The following is an 18,939-nucleotide window of genomic DNA, read 5'->3' on the forward strand; positions in this document are numbered from 1 at the left end:
TGAAGTGGAGACACCCATTTCCTTTTGGAAAGAGGAATAAGATTCCCATGCCAGTTACTGATGCACAGTAATTCTGAGATTCCTCTGTATAACACTATAAAATTCTCTATCCTGGGTATGGTGTTTCCTTGAATAGGCCATGCTTCTGTTCTGTGTATCTGTTTTATTTTTTGTCCATTCAACCATTGCCTTTTATATATATATAAATATTTATTGATTTCAGAGAGGAAGGGAGCAGGAGAGAGAGATAGAAACATCAATGATGAGAGAGAATCACTGATCGGTTGCTTACTGTATGCTCCTACTGAGGATTGAGCCAGAAACCTCCGGGCATAGGACCCGACTGGGAATTGAATCATGACCTCCTAGGGCAATGCTTAACCATTGAGCCATACAGGCCGGGCCAGACATGGCTTTTAATAAGAGAAATGTAACCAAGTGTAATATTTACATTTTTTTTTTTAATTAGATTGGTTGTCCAGACTTTGGGAAATAGTTAATCTTCTCCATTGCTGGTGGGAGTGTAAATGGCTCCATTAAGAGCAGTTTACTATCAAAATACTCATATTCTTTGACCCAGAAATTCAAGGAACTTATCCTACATATAGCTGTAATTGATTCCATGTAAATATATGTAGTATTTGTTGCAAATTTTTAATGCCAAATAACTTTATTTATTTATTTTGCTTTTACATCTTTGTTGTTGAAAGTATTACATATGTCTTTTGCAGCTTTTTAATAGCAAGGGATTTTTAAAAATCGCATTGGAAAAAAAATTTCATTGATAGGTGATTGGTTACATCAACAATTGTTTAGCCATATAGTGTAATACTTTCTGTAGTCCTTAAGAAGATGAAAAAACTATTTATTGATATGTAAAAATATCAGTTTACAAAACAATATATATGTAGGGCAATACTATTTGGAGAAATAAATCAGTATACACATATATATTTACATGGATTTTTAAAAATACCTGCATATTATCTTTGGCTGGATACATGGAACCAATAACACAGGTGCCTTCTGAGAGGGGAGCTAGGTGACTAGGTAGTTACCATATATACATTGTAGTGCCTTTATATTTTGATTCATTTATTTTTATTGCCTATTGGGCAGATGATGAAGAATTCAAATACCAATTAATTCCTCTTGTAATAATATTGATACTAAGAAAGTAATAGCCAGATTATTTGTAAAAATTTTTAAGGGCAAGAAGAGAATAGTGGAAACCCCATCACATTTGTTCTTAGAGAAATTGGAAAGGTCATCTGTAAAATACAGATAGTTCCCAACAGGAATAGAAAAAGTTTTGGAATTACAGATTTATAACGATTTAATAAAGCAAATAAACTATTTATTTCAGAGCACGAAAGATCTTCAAACTACACTTAATATCTTAAGCATTCTTGTTGAGCTGGTGTCAGCTGGTAAGTTTTTTTTTTTTTTTTTTTTATCTAATTTCTGTTTGTAAATACTGATCAATAATGTGTCATGTGTACTTTATGAGGAATTTTCTGATACTCATATAGAGGCTGTTCTGAGTATTGGAATTTGGAAACTGGTAGGTCATATTCTTGTTGTTGCTTGTTTTTGTTATTTTTCAGTATTCCTTAAATTGGAGCCCTGAACATAGAATTTTGGCACTGCTTGTATTTACTCTTTGTACTGTTTTCTAAATAAAACAAATGAAATAAAACAAAATTTTATTTTGATGTTTTTTTTATTTTATTTCAGAAGTCTTCACTTTAAATATTTTTTGAATGCTAAAAGTGATATTTGATATGTTATGGGAAGATTTGCTGTTTAAACAAATAAAAAAAAATTTTTTTTTTTAAGGTGGAGGTCGAAGAGCTAGTTTCTTAGTTGCCAAAGGTGGTACACAAATATTGTTACAGTTACTTATGAATGCCAGCAAAGAATCTTCCCCAAATGAGGAGTTAATGGTGCAGATTCATTCTATTCTTGCAAAGATTGGACCGAAAGGTAAGGATTGCACTTGTATGATTAGAAGCATCTTTGTGACATGGCTTCTCTGTGCCTTGATACTGGTAAAATTTTAAATCTGGAACGCTACCCTTTTTCTTGATCTTAAGCCATGAAATGCTTTCCAAAGCCAATTAGTGACCTGAAAGAATTGAGGATCCTGATAAATTCTTGAAGAATTGCATTGCATATGTAGGAAAAAGAAGAAAAATGTCAAAATCACAAGTGTGTCTTGGGGTGTGTGTGTGTGTGTGTGTGTGTGATAAAAAGTTATAAGATTGGTTATTGTAACATGTCATGCAAAGTATTACAAAAATTGAGAAAACACAGAATATGAAACAAAGAAGCTGATTTAGGTTAACAAAAAAAGTAATCCTTTGAATAGAACCTAATTTCAGTTTATAGTTGTCTATCTGCACAGAGATAAAAATGATCACCTAAATTCTTCAAATAATGATTTCTGAGTTCTGCCATTGCCTTATGACATACATATAGGTCTTACACTTTGAAGTATTTGTTTAAATGCTTATTCTAAAGGGTATGTATGTTTGTATGTGTGTGTATACAGCTTGACTAGGAATCGAATCTGTGACTCTTTGGTGTATGGGGCAACACTCTAACCACCAAGCAAAACCGTCCAGGGTTATAAGGAGTACTTTTAAAAAAATCCTCACCCGAGGATATTTTTCCATTGATTTTGAGAGAGCGTGAAAGAGAAAAGGAAAGACAGAGAGAAACATCAGTGTGAGAGAAACACATCAATTGGTTGCCTCCTGCACGAGCCTGGACCAGGGTCAGGGAACCTGCAAGCAAGATGCATGCCCTTGACTGGAATTGAACCTGGGACCTTTTGGTTCACAGGCCGACACGCTATCCACTGAGCCAAACCAGCTAGGGCGTATAAGAAGTACTTTTAAAATCATTCAAGAAAATGATTATAATTTTAGATATGTCAGGTCAACTTTACATTTGTAATATAAGTTCATAAGTTTTTAAATTTCACTGCTTTATGACATTTTAATTTCACTCAAAGTTACATATAAATACATTGTGTTAATTTTTTATAAACAGACAAAAAATTTGGAGTGAAAGCTAGAATTAATGGAGCTCTGAATATAACCCTGAACTTGGTCAAACAGAATTTGCAGAATCATCGTCTGGTTTTGCCTTGTCTTCAGCTTTTACGAGTATATTCTGCAAACTGTGAGTATTTCAGCGTAGTTTTTAGTTAACTCAGTATTTTGAAGTTACAGAAAATGAAAATTTAAAAATACCTTAACTCCATAACTCTCTAAAATTTGTGGACAAGATAAAGAGAATATTTAATAGTGGCTTTTTATAATGTCTAGCTGCACCACCACAGAAGTGATATGTGGTAAGAAGGAGAATTGGCAAAATCTTGAGAATTGTCATGAATTCCTCTAACTGTAAAAGCTTGTAGTGAGCGGGAGGAGTAGGCACCTCGTGGGAAATATGTGGAAGAATGTGAGGGTATTGGCAGCTGGAAAACTGCTGTGCCTATTTAGGTTTTCACAGATGAGAGGAAAGCTGAGAGGGAAGGCAAGTAGCGTAGTCACCTGGAGCTAATTACCTTCAGCAATCAGTAGGGAAGTATCAGAACAGCAAATAAGTAGTATAGGAGCCCCCGAGGCAACTGGAAAGAAGAGGGATTACCAAGAGAAACTCAGATGAAGTATCTTTCCTATCCCTGTCCCCCTCTCCCCCTCTTTTCTTCTCTCCCTCTCTTCCTCTCTTTTCTTCTTCTCTCCCTCTCTCCTCCTCTCCTTCCCTGTCTCTGTCTCTCTTTCTCCTTCTCACCCATATTAGATCCCAAACCCATAAGGTTCTTTCTATTCCTTGATTATGGAATTGGGGTGGTTAATAAAACATCTGAAATTGAAATTATAGAGTACATGGTCTTATAGAGTATCACTGCAAAATAATCAAAGTGGTAGATATGTCTGCATATGTATTTATGTGTATTTATACATACACTAGAGGCCCAGTGCACAAAATTTGTGCACTGGGGTGTGTGTCCCTCAGCCCAGCCTGCATCGTCCCCAATCTGGGACTTCCCTCTCACAGTCAAGGACTGCTGGCTCCCAACTGCTCACTTGCCTGCCTGATTGCCCCTAACCACTTCTGCCTGCCAGCCTGATTGATGCTTAATTGCTCCCCTGCCAACCTGATTGCCCCTAACTGCCCTCCTCTGCAGGCCTGGTCACCCCTAACTGCCTTCCCCTGAAGGCCTGGTCACTCCTAACTGCTCTCTTCTGCAGGCCCAGCCAACCCTAACTGCCCTCCCTTGAAGGCCTGGTCACTCCTAACTGCCCTCCCTTGAAGGCCTGGTTATCCCTAACTGCCCTCCCCTGTAGGCTTGATTGCCCCCAACTGTCCTCCCTTGCAGGCCTGATCCCTCCCATCTGCCTTCTGCTGGCCTGATCATCTACAACTGCCCTCCCCTGCTGGCTTGATCGTCCCGTCCACAACTGCCTTACCCTGCTGGCCATCTTGTGGCCATCTTGTGTCCACATGGGGACAGCCATCTTGTACATTGGAGTGACAGTAAATTTGCATATTACTCTTTTATTATTTATTCATACATACATACATATTTATGTATTATGTGTGTATATCTATCTGCTTTGACAATATGGCTAAAGGTGGGCTCAGAGGAATCTAGTTCTGAGCACTTAAGTAATTAACACTTAGAATTAAAAAGAACATAAGGAAATGAATAAATTGTATATCTAACCAAAGAAGTTAGGAACAGAGCAAAAACACAAGAAAAGAAGAGGAATGAAATAGTAAAGGGAAAAAAACACACACGTAGAAAAAAACAAAAAACAAACCCCAGCTGATCAAAAAAAAGAAAACAGATTAAAAGTAAATAAAATAAACCACTGATTTCTGCAATTAAGGAAGAAGAAGCAAGACAGCACAGACAAAAATAGAAGGGGTAATGGAATACTAAACAGATGCAGAGGAAATTAAAATCAGCATATTAGAACTTTAGGAATTATATTTTTGGTGGCATTTTATTGACTTAATCACTAGAAGGCTAGTAAATGGCTACCTGTAACTTTAAAATAATATTTGTTCAGAGCTGAAAATGTTAGGCACAATTTTCTGATTAGGTAATTGTTTGCATCTTCGGTGTGGAACCTTTCCCTGCTGAGCTGTTAATTCATGTCCTCATCACCTGCCACCTAGCATGCAGCCTCCTGATGTCTCTCTCAAACATGCCTTCCCCAGCGTGCTGTGAGGCTGACCTGTATTCAAAACGCAGATCTTATTTTAAAACAAACATATGTTCACTGTAAAAATTTTAGTGTACATTCTTCTAGCTTTTATCCATACATTATTAAAATGTATGCTTTGTTAATTTACTGTCTGTTGGTGCTATTTCACACACAATGTTTTTTATCTATTATTTTCCAAAAAATGAGTGTTATTTTTTTTGCCAGCAGTGGGAGGGGAGATACTTTCCTCTGGTTGAAAGAATGAACAACTTTTAGGGTAATAATTTGCTTTTTACCCAGCTCATCTTCTCATTAGAATGCTTTTTCCCCCTGATACTATATCCACTTCTGCCCCTTTCTGCAACTCCTATCCTAACTAACTCCTTGTCATTTGTAAAGACTGAGCCCAGAGCCCTGGCTGGTTTGGCTCAGGGATAGAGTGTAGGCCTGTGGACCAAAGGGTCCCGGGTTTGATTCTGGTCAAGGGCATGTACTTTGGTTGCAGGCTCCTCCCAGGCTTGGGCCCTGGTCAGGGTACGTGCAGGAGGCAACCTATAGATGTTTACTCACATCCGTGTTTCTCTCTGTCCTTCTCTCTCTCTTTCACTCTCTCTCAAAATCAATGGACAAATATCCTCTTGTGAGGATTAAAAAAGAAAAAGGAAAAAAAGACTGAGCCCAGATATCCATTTCTCCAGAAATGCCTTCTGTTTCACTAAGAATTAAGGACTCCTCACTGTTGTGATCTAAATAACCTGTAACTCTTCATCTATTTTACAAGTAATTTAGTATTGATTTGTTTACTGTTACTGTCATTCTCCTGTAAACTGTTCTTTGTTTTTGTCTTTCCATGACGTGGTATTTAGTAGAGTTTTTGAAGAAACAAATGAAGCAACTTAAAAGTATTTTTTTAGAAGTAACATTTTGTTTTCTATAACTTCTTTCAGAATTTCCTGCAATTTCTGAAAGTAAAATAAAGTAAAAAAAAAAATAAAGTAAAAAAAAAAATATACCTTTAAGTGATTGGTTAAGGTGGATGAGGGAACTTGAGTTATATTTACTGAATAATTAATATATATTTTGACTATGTTTCACCAAGTATATATATATACATTCCTACTTACTGAGTTTTTAAAATAATTTAAAATTTTTTCTTCCCCTCCCAGCTGTGAATTCAGTATCCTTAGGGAAAAATGGAGTTGTGGAACTGATGTTTAAAATCATTGGACCATTTAGTAAGAAGAATTTGAGTCTTATGAAGTAGGTAAATGTTTTGAGTATAAATAGAGATATCCTTTGTTATTCTAGATCTCATCATCTTGATCTGTACAATGAACAGTAGAGTTAAATTGTATTGTAGATAGTGATTTTATTATGATAAAGATTTTCTTTGCTATAAAGTTTAATTTTCAAATTATATCAAAATTAGAAAACTTTAAATTCATTGAATATAGTGTTATAGAAATTTAGACTTTGAAAATTCCTAGATACTATAAGGAAAAAGAGGTTTATAGAGTATCATTCACTCAGAAACATTTATTGAGTGCCTACTATCTTCCCTACCAATTTTTCAATCTTCTAATGACCATGTCCTTCATTCTCACAATTACCTGGACATATTTTTAATTTATACTTTTTTGTGCCAAAATAATGTCATTCTTAAAAACAAACAAACAAACAAAAAAACCACCACATTTATAGGTCTTTCAACCTCAGACAATAAAAAAAAAAAAAAAAAAAGCCGTATTTTCTTAGACCCTATTAAAGGTCATACTTTAAAAAAAAATTTACGTGGAATTTTTCAAATATACATAGAATTTACATTATAGTAAACTAATTAATTGTCTTGAATAGTTATATTAATTATGTGCAGTTGTCAGCACTCTGCCATTTTTTTTTTCATTTATTTTCTTACACGTTTTATTTTTGTTGGGTTATTTTAAAGCAAATCCTAAATGTCATATGAATTTTTGTAAGCAAATCTCAGATATTTTCTAATTTTTCCCTTAAGTACTTTAGTGTATCTCTACTAAACAGGGACTTAAAAAATGACCACTATATTATAGTCACACTCAACAAAATTATTAACTCCTTAATATAATCTAAAATCCAGTCTGTGTTCTAGGTTTTCCAGGTGTCTCAAGATGCTCTTTTACAGTTGGTTTGTTTGAATTGGGATCTAACCAAGATACACACATTATTCCTCATTATATTTAGGAAATTTCCAAAACTACTCAAAAATAGAAGGAATTGAATAATGAACCCTGATATGCCTACCCATCATTCAATTTCAACAAAAATCAACACTCTGTCATTTTTAATTTATCTTTCTCTTTCTGGTCCTTCCCTTTCTCCCTTCAGCCCCCCAGAGTATTTTAAAATAGATATCAGCCTTTACATTTGTCCCATAATTTTTTTTGTGTGATTGCTATTACACACGGAGCTCTTTTAGGGTTATCACAGTATCATTTCTTTGCCCAACAATATTACTAATTCTTTAATATCCACTGATATTTTCTGATTATCTAAGAAATCTTTTTTTTTCAGTTGGCTTGTTCAAATCAGGATTCAAATAAAGTCTATACATTCTATTTGATTACTATGTCTTATAATCCTTTGAAATCAATAACAGTCCCCCTATTTTTTTGGTTCTGTTTTGTTATTTGTTGAAGGACCTGGGTGCTGTCTTATAGAATGTCCCAGCATTGTGGATTAAGATGACTGTATCCTGGGGTCATTTAAACATGTAGGTATATCCCTCGAATTTTCTGTAGACTGATAGAGCTAGAGGCTTGACTAGATTTGGGTTCTTTTTATTCCAATAAAAAAAATGTGTCGTAGGTGGTAGTCACTCTATTTCACATCACTTAAGATTATTGAGTTGATGTAATCCATCTACTTTTCACCTGGTAATTTAGCAATATTTAATGACATTGTCCAGATCATTGATTTTGCTAATTTATTCTTCTTTTTGCTTTTATTAGCTATGATTCTTTTATAAGGTAGAACTTGTCCACGTTAACTATTTGATTAAATTCTACTTATAAGTTTCAGACCATTTTCAGTCTTCTTACCCATTCTTAGTAAAGGTAAAATATTTTAGCTGTATCCTTTTGAAAATGGGAACTTACTTGCACATATAATCATTTATTAAATATTATTTGGTGGGATAACTTAACAAACTTGTGCAAGGATCATATACAATCTTAGAGCATCTGATGAAATGTAACAAGACAAAGAAAATTATTGTGTCACAATTAGTAAAACCAACTTAGTGTAGTGTAATGTAGTGAGTAGGCTCTGGAGGTAGGCAGAACAGGTTTGCATGTTACTGGCTCCATAATACAAAGTAAGTTACCTAATGTATTATGCCCAAGTTTCCTGGCTGTAAGGTGGTAATATTAGAACGTACATCATAGGGTTGATGTGAGAATTTAATGAGATGATTCCTGCAATTAGCATAATGCTTTTATTAAAGCAATGTAATTAATTTAGATAGGAAATGTGGTAATGTGCATGTGAATACTAAAAGTACATTCTTTATTTTTAAATTTATATTCAGTTTTCTCCCTTGATATTTAAAGTATTTTATTATTTATCTTTTGTCTAATGGTTCTGATCTCCTACTTACAGCCTACATTATTCTATTGTAACCAAGTTACCAACTCTAATATAAAATGTCCATATATTTAAATCTTTGTGATATACAACATGGAGTATATCCAAAACCATGTAGAAACCAGTGAGTCTAAACTCCTGAGAAAGGAGTATCCTACCTAATAATAGAGTAATTTTGCAAATTAACATCACTCTGCTACACCCACAAGCCACACCCACCAGCCACACCCACCAACCAATCAGAGTGAGTATGCAAATTAACCCAACAAAGATGGTGGTTAATTTGCATATGTGGCGGGAGGGAGGAGTGAAGACTGAAGACAGCATAAAAGGAAGAGGGAGGGAAAGTGGAAAGCAAGGCAGCTGTGGCTGCTGGAGGGAAAGCACTGATGGCGCTGGGAGTGGTGGGCCCGGCAGGTAGGGTGGGCGGGTCAGGCTGTGCAGCGGAGGTGGTGGTGGGTGCGGTGGTGGCAGATGTGGTGGGTCGGGTGTGCGGGGCGAGGTGCGCAGTGGTGGTGGCAGCACTCCCGACCTCGGAGATGGTGGTGGCGGTGGCTGTGGGCACGGTGGGGCATGAGGGTGGGGTGGGCCCTGAGGCAGCTGCCGCCACCACCACCACCACCACCACCACCACCACCATCTCTGCAGCAGGAGAGGTGGTGGGTGGGAGAGGTGGCGGTGGTCAGAGGGAAGCCCGCTGGAAGTCTTGCAGGAATATTCCTGCAACAGGTCCCTAGTTGTTACATAAATTACCCCTTAATTCTTTTCTATATATATTTAAAAAGAAAAACAAAATCTTAAGCTTTACTTTTACTTTAAAAAGAAAAATCACTCATTGACCAAACATGTATATCTTGATCTCTTTATTCACCATAGGGCCTTCTCCCTTGATTAAGATATCTCAGTATGTAGCATTTGTATCATAGTTTTTCTTCTCCTGAAACAATGCCCTGAATTTCATGGAAGAAGATTGAGGGGTATTATTTAGTTTGAAAGGTCTTGCTTCCCTTTAGGATTTACTTTTCTTCCAACTTTAGGTTTTGGATTTAAGTACTGTTAATCCAGAAGGAAGCAACTCCAGAAGTTACTGTAACTCTGTTTTTTCAAGTTACAACAGGTTTGGGGATTATTGCAAAGATTGATCCCCATCTTAATGTAACTTCATAAATACCTGGGGTTGTTTTTCTTCCTTTACTGCTCCTAAATAGATAAGCCACAGGCTGCCGTCTAAGCCATTGCTGGTTGTATTATTGTGTGTGACATATGAAGATGGGGGAAACACGTGAGGAAGAATAAAATATTGGTACTGTGGAGTTCTAATCAATTAACGTAATATAAACTACGCACTTCAAAAAATCTATTCTAAAATTATTTTGTAATTTTTAAAAATATATATTTTATTGATTTTTTACAGAGAGGAAGGGAGATAGAGAGCTAGAAACGTCGATGAGAGAGTAACATCGACCAGCTGCCTCTTGTCACCCCCTACCGGGGATGTGCCCGCAACCAAGGTACATGCCCTTGACCGGAATCGAACCCGGGACCTTTCAGTCCGCAGACTGACGCTCTACCACTGAGCCAAACTGGTTTCGGCTATTTTGTAATTTTTATGTTACAGATTCCTACTGGCTTATAAGTGTTGCTGTAAAATTCTAGAAATTCCTTTATACTGAAGTTTAAAAAAAATACCGTTAAAATAACATGTTGGTAAAAGTATTGAGACAACTTTGCACCAAACTTCATAATTTTTTTTAATCTAGTGGAACTGTGGAACAAGCATGGAGTCAGAAAGAATGGGGCTCATGTTCCACTTGTGTCAGTCTTGAAGAATAAATGTCAAGGATTATAAATTGTCAGAAGCACTTTGATTTGGTTCAAATGTGTTACAAACAGCTGCCAGCAGGGAGAAAAGCTATTTTTAAAGTACTCTATGATTTTTATAGTTTGAATAAAGACTTAGTGTAGGTGGGAAAGTCCTATAAGTTCATTACAAGTGATTAGTTTCCGAGGGCTGTTGTGACCAAGTACCTGGTACAAATTTGGTGCCTTAAAATAACAGAAATTTATTGTCTCGCAGTTCTGGAGGTAGAAGCCCAACAGCAACTTGTCAGCAGAGCCAGTGGTCCCTCTAAATCCTTTATGGGATAATCTTTCCTTGTTTCTTCCCAGATTATGGTGGATTGCTGGCAGTGGTTGGTGCTCTTTAGCTTAGAGCTGCAACATTTCAAACTCTGCCTCCATCATCACATGGGTTCTCTCATTTGTGGCCTTGGGGTTATTGTGGCAGGCTCTCCTGTGAACCAGTATCCATCTTCAGTTTTGTAATTAATTAGATTCTTTTCTTACTCACATCTGGTCATGCTGTTACTCCTTTACCACTAATATATGCAGCTTTGTTTTTGGTTTTAACTTCTTGAGTAGTTTTTGCACAGATGAGTACATTTTACTGCATTAGCTAGATTGTAAAATTATCTGTGGAAGACATACATTTGTTTTCTAATTTTATACCCTTGAAAAACCTGCTTTTGTGGGTATCTAGTAGGCATTCAACAAATGCTTAATGATGAGTGACATATGTGAGTTTAAAAATGTACATATTTTTATGCAAATATAACTTGAAATCTTACTAAGAGGAACTGTAACATGTTAGCCATATATTCTTAGAACTACTGATATGAAATACCATTTCTTTAGTAACTCTTCCTTAAAAAAAAACAAAACACACCTGTTTGAATTATAGTAGGTTTTAATAGTAATATTTATATGTATTTTTAAAGTTGATTTCACTGTGGGTAAGTGAGTGTTTATGTGCAAAGAAAATGTAAGTACCTTCAATTTTGGGGGCTATTTTTTCATTCTCTGATGGGCAGTAAGAGTTTTTGAGATACCAGGTTCATTATTCTCATTGGTGCCTTAGGACTGAAAAACGTTAAGGGGCCCCTCCTTTCTCTTCCTCGTCCTTCTAGTTCCAGTATTTTGTATTTATTATTACCATTTATAATTTATTAGGATTATTGCTTGATAGGGCTAAAATACTTTATAGTCAGACAGCTACAAATATCTATAGAATTTAATAGTTATGAACTTTATTTGTGTGAAACTTGTTTTTAATTTCTTTGTCAATCTTAATAATGCTTTCGTGTGAACTCTGCTAGGGTCAGATACAGGTACAATAACTGGTTTAATTCATCTAACCTCTGATGTAAAGACTTAGATATTGTTAATGTTCTCCTTTTTTTATTTCTTAAAAAAATTTTTTTTGGTGCTTTTCTGTTGATATTTCAATCTTCCTGTATTCATTTTTAACCTTAAGGGAGAAATACATACAGAGAAACACTGTATGTAATTGACTGTAACAGGAATGGCTTTTGGAATAGATAATAATTATTTATCTGAAAAAATTGTGTGAATTTACTGTTGTAGATTAATTTTACTAGTTTTGTTGTTTGTGTTTTCTCATGTCGACAGGGTTGCTTTAGACACTCTTGCTGCATTGCTAAAATCAAGTAAGTTTTTAATATTAAAACTACTAGATACTATTTTTCTGAGTATTTTATCTACAATGTTAAACTGGAAATGTAGAGTTAGTCTATAGTTATGAAGCTGGTTTATAATAACTTAATGTCAAAGCTGATTTTACCTTTTGGTACTGTTGTTGGATGAGCCATAACTAATGTCATTTATGTTTTTTAAACTATAATTTATTAAGATACATTGACTTCCTTTTTCTAAGTGATAACTATAAATATAAAGCTCTGTTAGTATAAGAAAGTAATATGTAAATATTATGTATGTATCATTTAAAAAAATTAAAGTTAAAATGGTATTGAGTATGTTTACTGTAAAGACTGTCTTGAATAATTACTCTATAGCACACATAATTTTAATTTAGAGCCCTTTTATTTCTACCATGAATCCAGATGGCTACTGATGTAAATTTACAGTTTACTAAAGTAATAGACAAACTATGGCTCTATCTTCAAAGCTGAGGCATTGGAGTAAATGTGTCTTGTAATATGCCTGTGAAGAGTGATTATGATATATTTCTTCTCACCAAGATACTCATTATCTCCATTTTAAATAATAATTTTCATTAGCACCCATATTTCTATTGGTTGATTAACATTTACTTAACCATAAAACATTTTAGTCCCAAAGAGCTGTAATGATGGCTTTTAATGTTATTCCCTCCCCCAAAAAACTATCTATCAAGGGGGTAAACCAATTTTTTCTTAAATTTGAATGATCAGAACTTTTATTTGAATAGTAGCAAATAATTAATTGGTAAATCTGATATTTGGCAAAGTAATGATTTATTAAATTTAAAAAAATCACTTACGTGATAGTATTATATACTAGAGGCATATTTTTAAATGTACTATAGCTTTTTGGAGCATTCTCAGTTATTGACTTCTTTTTTTGGGGGGGCAGTAATTTACTTTAAAGGATAATTAAATTATTGTAATAAACCTGAGATAATATAAAGCAAAGAATGTATATTTAGCACAGAAAGTCAGGCAGCTTAGTTATCATCGCTGTGGTATAGATTAGATGCTGCAGTGTACAGGGAAGCCTAAGTGTATTTTTAATCCCAGAGAGAAGAGGAGACATAGGCTGATCATGTTTGGTGTCCTGAACACATGAATTAAACCCCCTTTACTAAACTGTTTTAATTGTGCTCAGTTGCAGGTTACTCTGTACCCTTTTCTTTAGGGTCACTCAGTACCTGTGTTTGAGTTATGGGCAAGTTTGTTTTATTTGAATGTTAGTAAAGAGTTTCAGTATTCATCATAAATACCATTTAGGCTATTGAGAATTGCAATGGAGACATAGTTTGGAACAGGAGTTACAATGACGATAATGTCTTTTTAAGAACATTAAAGTCTTACTATTATATATGCCAACTAGTATAACCACAGTGAGCATATGAATTCAAAATACATGAAACTACTTGTTGCTAGTCAAAACTATTACCTGATATTGCACATAGCCACAATTTTAGCAAAACTAGCTCTTCTATTCACAATAGAGGTTTAAAGCTTTATATAAGAATCCCCATCTCTTCCCACCCTGGGAGTTTCTTCCAGTTCCCTCACGTAGTAGCATAATTTCTGAGAGGCATCAGTAAGGTTCCTTTCACTGTCTTAAACCTTATGTTTCAGCTATATATCAGCACTAGTAATTCTCTGAGGCAACTAAAAGCAATGAAGCTTCACTGTTGCATTATCTTTGTGCCCATGTCACGAGGCAGGGGGTCATTTTATAGGTAAATTTAGATTAGGAAGGGATTAGTATTTTTTAAAAATATATTTTTATTGATTTCAGAGAGGAAGGGAGAGGGAGAGAGAGAGAGAGAAATATCAATGATAAGAGAAAATCATTGAAAAGTTGCCTCTTACACATCTCTGACTGGGGATCGAGCCTGCAACCCAGGCATGTGCCCTAACTGGAATTGAACCTTCCAGGTTCATAGGTCAAAGTTTAACCAAGACATAGTTTGGAACAGGAGTTACAAGACTGGCCAGGTGGGATTGGTATTTCTTTATATAATACAACCTAAGATGGGTTGGTATTCCACTTTATTTTGTGCTCTTATAATAGGCCCACCCAGTGATGCTGGGTGGTTCAAGATATTGCTGTGATAGGTTTCCTTTGCTGCCATCTTAGTAAAATGCACCCATTTGGTTAATTATCTTAAATATTAACACTTTAAAAATAATAGAATAGGTCAGATTTATGGATTTTTAAGAATTAATCTATCCCAATAAATTTGACCATTTATAAAAAAAGCCCTTTAATGTTTTTTAATTACAAGAAAAATTAATGATTAGAAAGTCCTATCTTCTAGTTACATAATGCTTCTAATACTTTATTTACTAAAAAGTTTTACAAGTATTTTTAACTTAGCATTAGTATTTATATAATTGGTAATTAAAGCAACTAATTTCAATGGGAACACAAAGTTTGTAATAACAGCTACAGTCCAATGTAGTTAGTTTTAGTGGAAGTACACAAAGTTTGTAATAGAAGTTACAACCATGGTAATGGCTTTTAACAAAACCACATTCACAGCTAGTAAGTTAAAGGCTTGAATAGTCCCTTTATTGTAATCAAAGTCGGTATAATCCTAAATTTTAAAATACATGAAACTTTTATTAGTATTAACATTTAAAAAGCTGCAGTCCTAATTGTATTAAATACATACCTATTATTTATAACCACAAAATAATATATGGGCTGGTTTCTGGAAAATAGCATAATTTACTATCTGGAAGTTATATTTATTTTGTTAGATAAAAATGTTTACATATGTGGTTGCCATTTTTTTTAATGAAAATAATTTTAACAATTCCTTATAATAGTGGGGTTATATTTTTTAATTTGGTTTCTACTATTTTCCCTGGTCATTTAAAAAATATTCTTTTCAATTTTCTTTTGTTAAAGAAACAAATGCCAGGAGAGCTGTAGACAGAGGATGTGTCCAAGTCCTTTTAACAATTTATGTAGATTGGCATCGCCATGACAATCGGCATAGAAACATGCTCATTCGGAAAGGAATTTTACAGAGTTTAAAAAGTATTACAAATATCAAATTGGGAAGAAAAGCATTTATTGATGCCAATGGGATGAAAATTCTCTATACCACTTCACAAGTAAGTTTTTTCCTATTATTGTGATTATGTGTTAATAATATAATTTGGTTCTTTTTTTTTTAATTTATTGATTTTTTACAGAGAGTAAGGGAGAGAGAGAGAGAGAGAGAGCTAGAAACGTTGATGAGAGAGAAACATCGACCAGCTGCCTCTTGCACACCCCCCACCGGGGATGCGCCTGCAACCAAGGTACATGCCCTTGACCGGAATCGAACCCGGGACCTTTCAGTCCGCAGGCCGACGCTCTACCACTGAGCCAAACCGGTTTCGGCATGATTTGGTTCTTAAGAAAACTTAGTATTTCTAAAAATATCCTAAAAGTAAGATACATATATTTTTTAAAAAATTAGAAAACAAAGGCATAATAATTTCTCACATGTGACCACAGACTAGGTTGGAGAAAGTGCTTAGTGCATATATCTGCAGTGTGAGATTTTATCCCCTCAGGTAAAAGCAAGATACATAAAGCCATCCGTATAGCCATATTTTCTAAGGGATTCCAGTTAGCCATGCTTTCTAAGATGTGCAGTTGGCTATACTCCGTTTTGCATGTTTCCCTTATAAGGTATTTATGGATTCTTTACAACTGGTAATGTAGTTCTGTTGTTTGTGAGTGTTCTCAGTGTCTTCCTCTGGATAGTGCATTTTTAAATGGAGAAGGTACAAAAGTGAAACCTGGAGTTAGTGTCCCTAGTTCTGCCAGCTATTATACTCAACCTTCTTGACAATATCTTTAATACGATTTGTTCTAGCATCTGTAGAAGACTGTCAGCTATGGGAAATAGGGATGTTTCAGCACAGTCCTTTGTTTTTAGAAGTCTGTGATTATTAGAAAGAAAACTGTTGTTTTGAAAATTCCTGTGCTCTTTGGCCTTATATACAACTGACAATCTCTTTCTACCTGAGAGTGGTTAAGATATAAGAACATACATTTTATGTTTACTCTTAGCTTTTTTTTTTCTTTGTCAATCATATACACTTGTTTTTATTACTTCTAATATAGGCAATGATGGATATTGATATACTAGCATGAGGAAGAGTTGGATGATTTTGGTTATGCCACTTAACATTACTGAGCCTTAATTTCTCTTCTGTTTTGACAGGTCTGATGTGAAGATTTGTATTGAAAATTTTACAGGGTATCAAAGTGCCATCTAAATGTCAATAATGATGATGATGCTATATAATATAGTTTCAAATCTTTTATATTTAGCTCTTCTTAAGATTAGATACTAGGACAGCAGATTAAACTCTTAAAACTGTGATATTCAGACTATAAAAAATAGTTGAACAGCTAACGTATTTGAGGTGCTATTGCATGATAACTGATAAAATTCTGAGAATGGTTCAGCAAGTTCATGTTCCTTTTTATTTCTTACTATATTTTTTGCTTAATTAAAAAAATTGTGTGCTAAGCTAGCTAAATGTGCCTAAGTCCATCGAAGATATTACTTAGTATTTTGGTGACTTTTAGTACCAAAGTTGGCACTGATTTCCACATAGTTAAAATTTTAAGGTAAAGTACTACTAAATTTGCCACATGAGGTTCTTATTTATGAGTCAAAGCTATTTTATAATTACATTATGTTAAAATATTGTTTTCTTGTGATATTTGCTCTTGAAAATTATTAATGTCTTTCTGAAATAATATGAAGTTGATTCAGTTAGTCATCAAAGGCACATTCTTTTTTTTTTTTCTTCTTAAAAAACAGGAATGTTTGGCAGTCAGGACCCTTGATCCTCTTGTCAACATCTCCAGTCTGATAATGAGGAAGTGTTTTCCTAAAAACCGCCTGCCACTGCCAACAATTAAAAGTTCTTTCAATTTCCAATTGCCAGTTATTCCTATGAGTGGACCTGTGGCTCAGCTCTATAGTTTACCTCCTGAAGGTAGGACCACATGCTCACGGCTGGCCTTCAGTGGTTCTGGGGATTGTGTGACTCTGTCGACTTTTTTAAATTTTATTTTAACTTGTGTCCAACTCCTCAGCAAAAGAAGGTCTTAATGAACACAGTAAATTTTCACTTTGTATTTTAGTTAATAAGTATTTCTTTAAATATAAGAAATTGTGGTTTAGTAATGAAAGGAAGTGGGATTTTTTACAAGAATGTAAATGTGTGCTGTGAAAAAACGTAAGCATCATATGGGACCATCACTTGGTAGTGCATATAAAATTCAAAAGTATAAGAATGTAAACATTAAATGTCTAAGTAATTATATTGGACTTACATTTGTAGCTTTTTCATGAACTTCATTTTATAAAATTAAAAATACGTAATTGGCAAACTCTCTCTCCCCCCCCCCCCAAAAGCCTAGCCATCAAAAATGTTTTATAAACATGAAATTATCAAAAGTTGACTATTTTCCATTTTCCATACAATATTGTGGGTACATGTAAAGAAAGTAAGAGTTTAAAAGTTTTAATCTGGGGGAAAAGTAGAATTTTTTTGCTACAATCTAGAAAAAATGGAAAAGAAAAAGTTGTCCAGACTACTAATAGAATTTCTGAGGTATTTTCTTGTCACTTGATCATTTCTTTTAGGTAAAACAAAATTATTTTAAGGGTACTTTTTAAATATTTAAAAGCATTATTTGAAATCAGTGGTTTAAGAGAATTAAGTAATTATAATTAGTTTTAATCTTGACACATTTATTAGTGGTATTTATCACAGAGTGCACTTTTATGATTTTATTTTAGAATATTTAATTATTGAAGTACAAGTTTACTCCACAAAAAGTACAAAGTTTAATGGCACAAAATATTAAAATTGATTATTCAAAAACTTCCTTTAAAAGTTTACAAGTCTAAAATCAAGTCTGGGAACTGGAGTAAGGTAGCTAAATAAAAGCATTTTTTAAGATTTTTCTTCTCATTCCATTTAAAATTAACAATAGACTTTTAAAAATATGGGAAAATATGTTCTTACTCTAAAAGTTAATTCTCATGGAATAAACATAGAACATGCAAAAAATCATGGCATAAATATAAATAGGTTAAGAAGAGTGTCATCCTTTCACTCACTCTAGTATGAAATGCAGTATCTCTGACTACAGAATTGAGGTTCAGTTAGCACCTGATTTGGAGGGACAATAAAAAAGTAGTTGGGCTCTCGCTGATTTGGCTGAGTGGATAGAGCGTTGGCCTAACTGACTGAAAGGTCCCCATTCTTTTCTGGTCAAGGGCACATGCCTGGGTTTCGGCTGGATCCCCCCAGTGGGGGGTGTGCAGGAGGCAGCCGATCAGTGATTCTCATCATTGATATTTCTATTTCTCCCTCTCCCTTCCTCTCTGAAATCAATAAAAATATATTTTTAAAAAAGCAATTGGAATCCCTTTCTCTTGTGTATCTCAATGTAGGATTATGGAGTTTAAGTGCTGATTCTAACAGGCAGATGGATAGCTAGTGAGACTTGTCTGTGATATGACAAATAGTAACAC

At 34.5% G+C, this 18,939-nt stretch overlaps 1 protein-coding gene across 6 annotated transcripts in view; it reads left to right on the forward strand.

Annotated features, from left to right (window-relative positions):
* Window positions 1–18,939, forward strand: part of AGTPBP1 (ATP/GTP binding carboxypeptidase 1) — a 93,069-nt gene that overhangs the window by 25,546 nt on the left and 48,584 nt on the right. For 5 of the 6 annotated variants that reach the window (XM_084897952.1, XM_084897947.1, XM_084897949.1 and 2 more), the window contains 7 exons: window positions 1,367–1,430; window positions 1,840–1,986; window positions 3,058–3,189; window positions 6,395–6,488; window positions 12,315–12,352; window positions 15,291–15,499; window positions 17,212–17,389. In XM_084897952.1, the coding sequence (XP_084754078.1) occupies window positions 1,367–1,430; window positions 1,840–1,986; window positions 3,058–3,189; window positions 6,395–6,488; window positions 12,315–12,352; window positions 15,291–15,499; window positions 17,212–17,389 (862 nt within the window). Of the gene's footprint in view, window positions 1–1,366; window positions 1,431–1,839; window positions 1,987–3,057; window positions 3,190–6,394; window positions 6,489–7,900; window positions 7,975–12,314; window positions 12,353–15,290; window positions 15,500–17,211; window positions 17,390–18,939 lie in introns of all 6 variants that reach the window. The other variant, XM_084897951.1, reaches the window with a different exon arrangement.

This window comes from Pipistrellus hanaki (genome assembly GCF_964339955.1).
Source record: "Pipistrellus hanaki genome assembly, chromosome: 11".
Classification (NCBI taxonomy): Eukaryota; Metazoa; Chordata; class Mammalia; order Chiroptera; family Vespertilionidae; genus Pipistrellus; species Pipistrellus hanaki.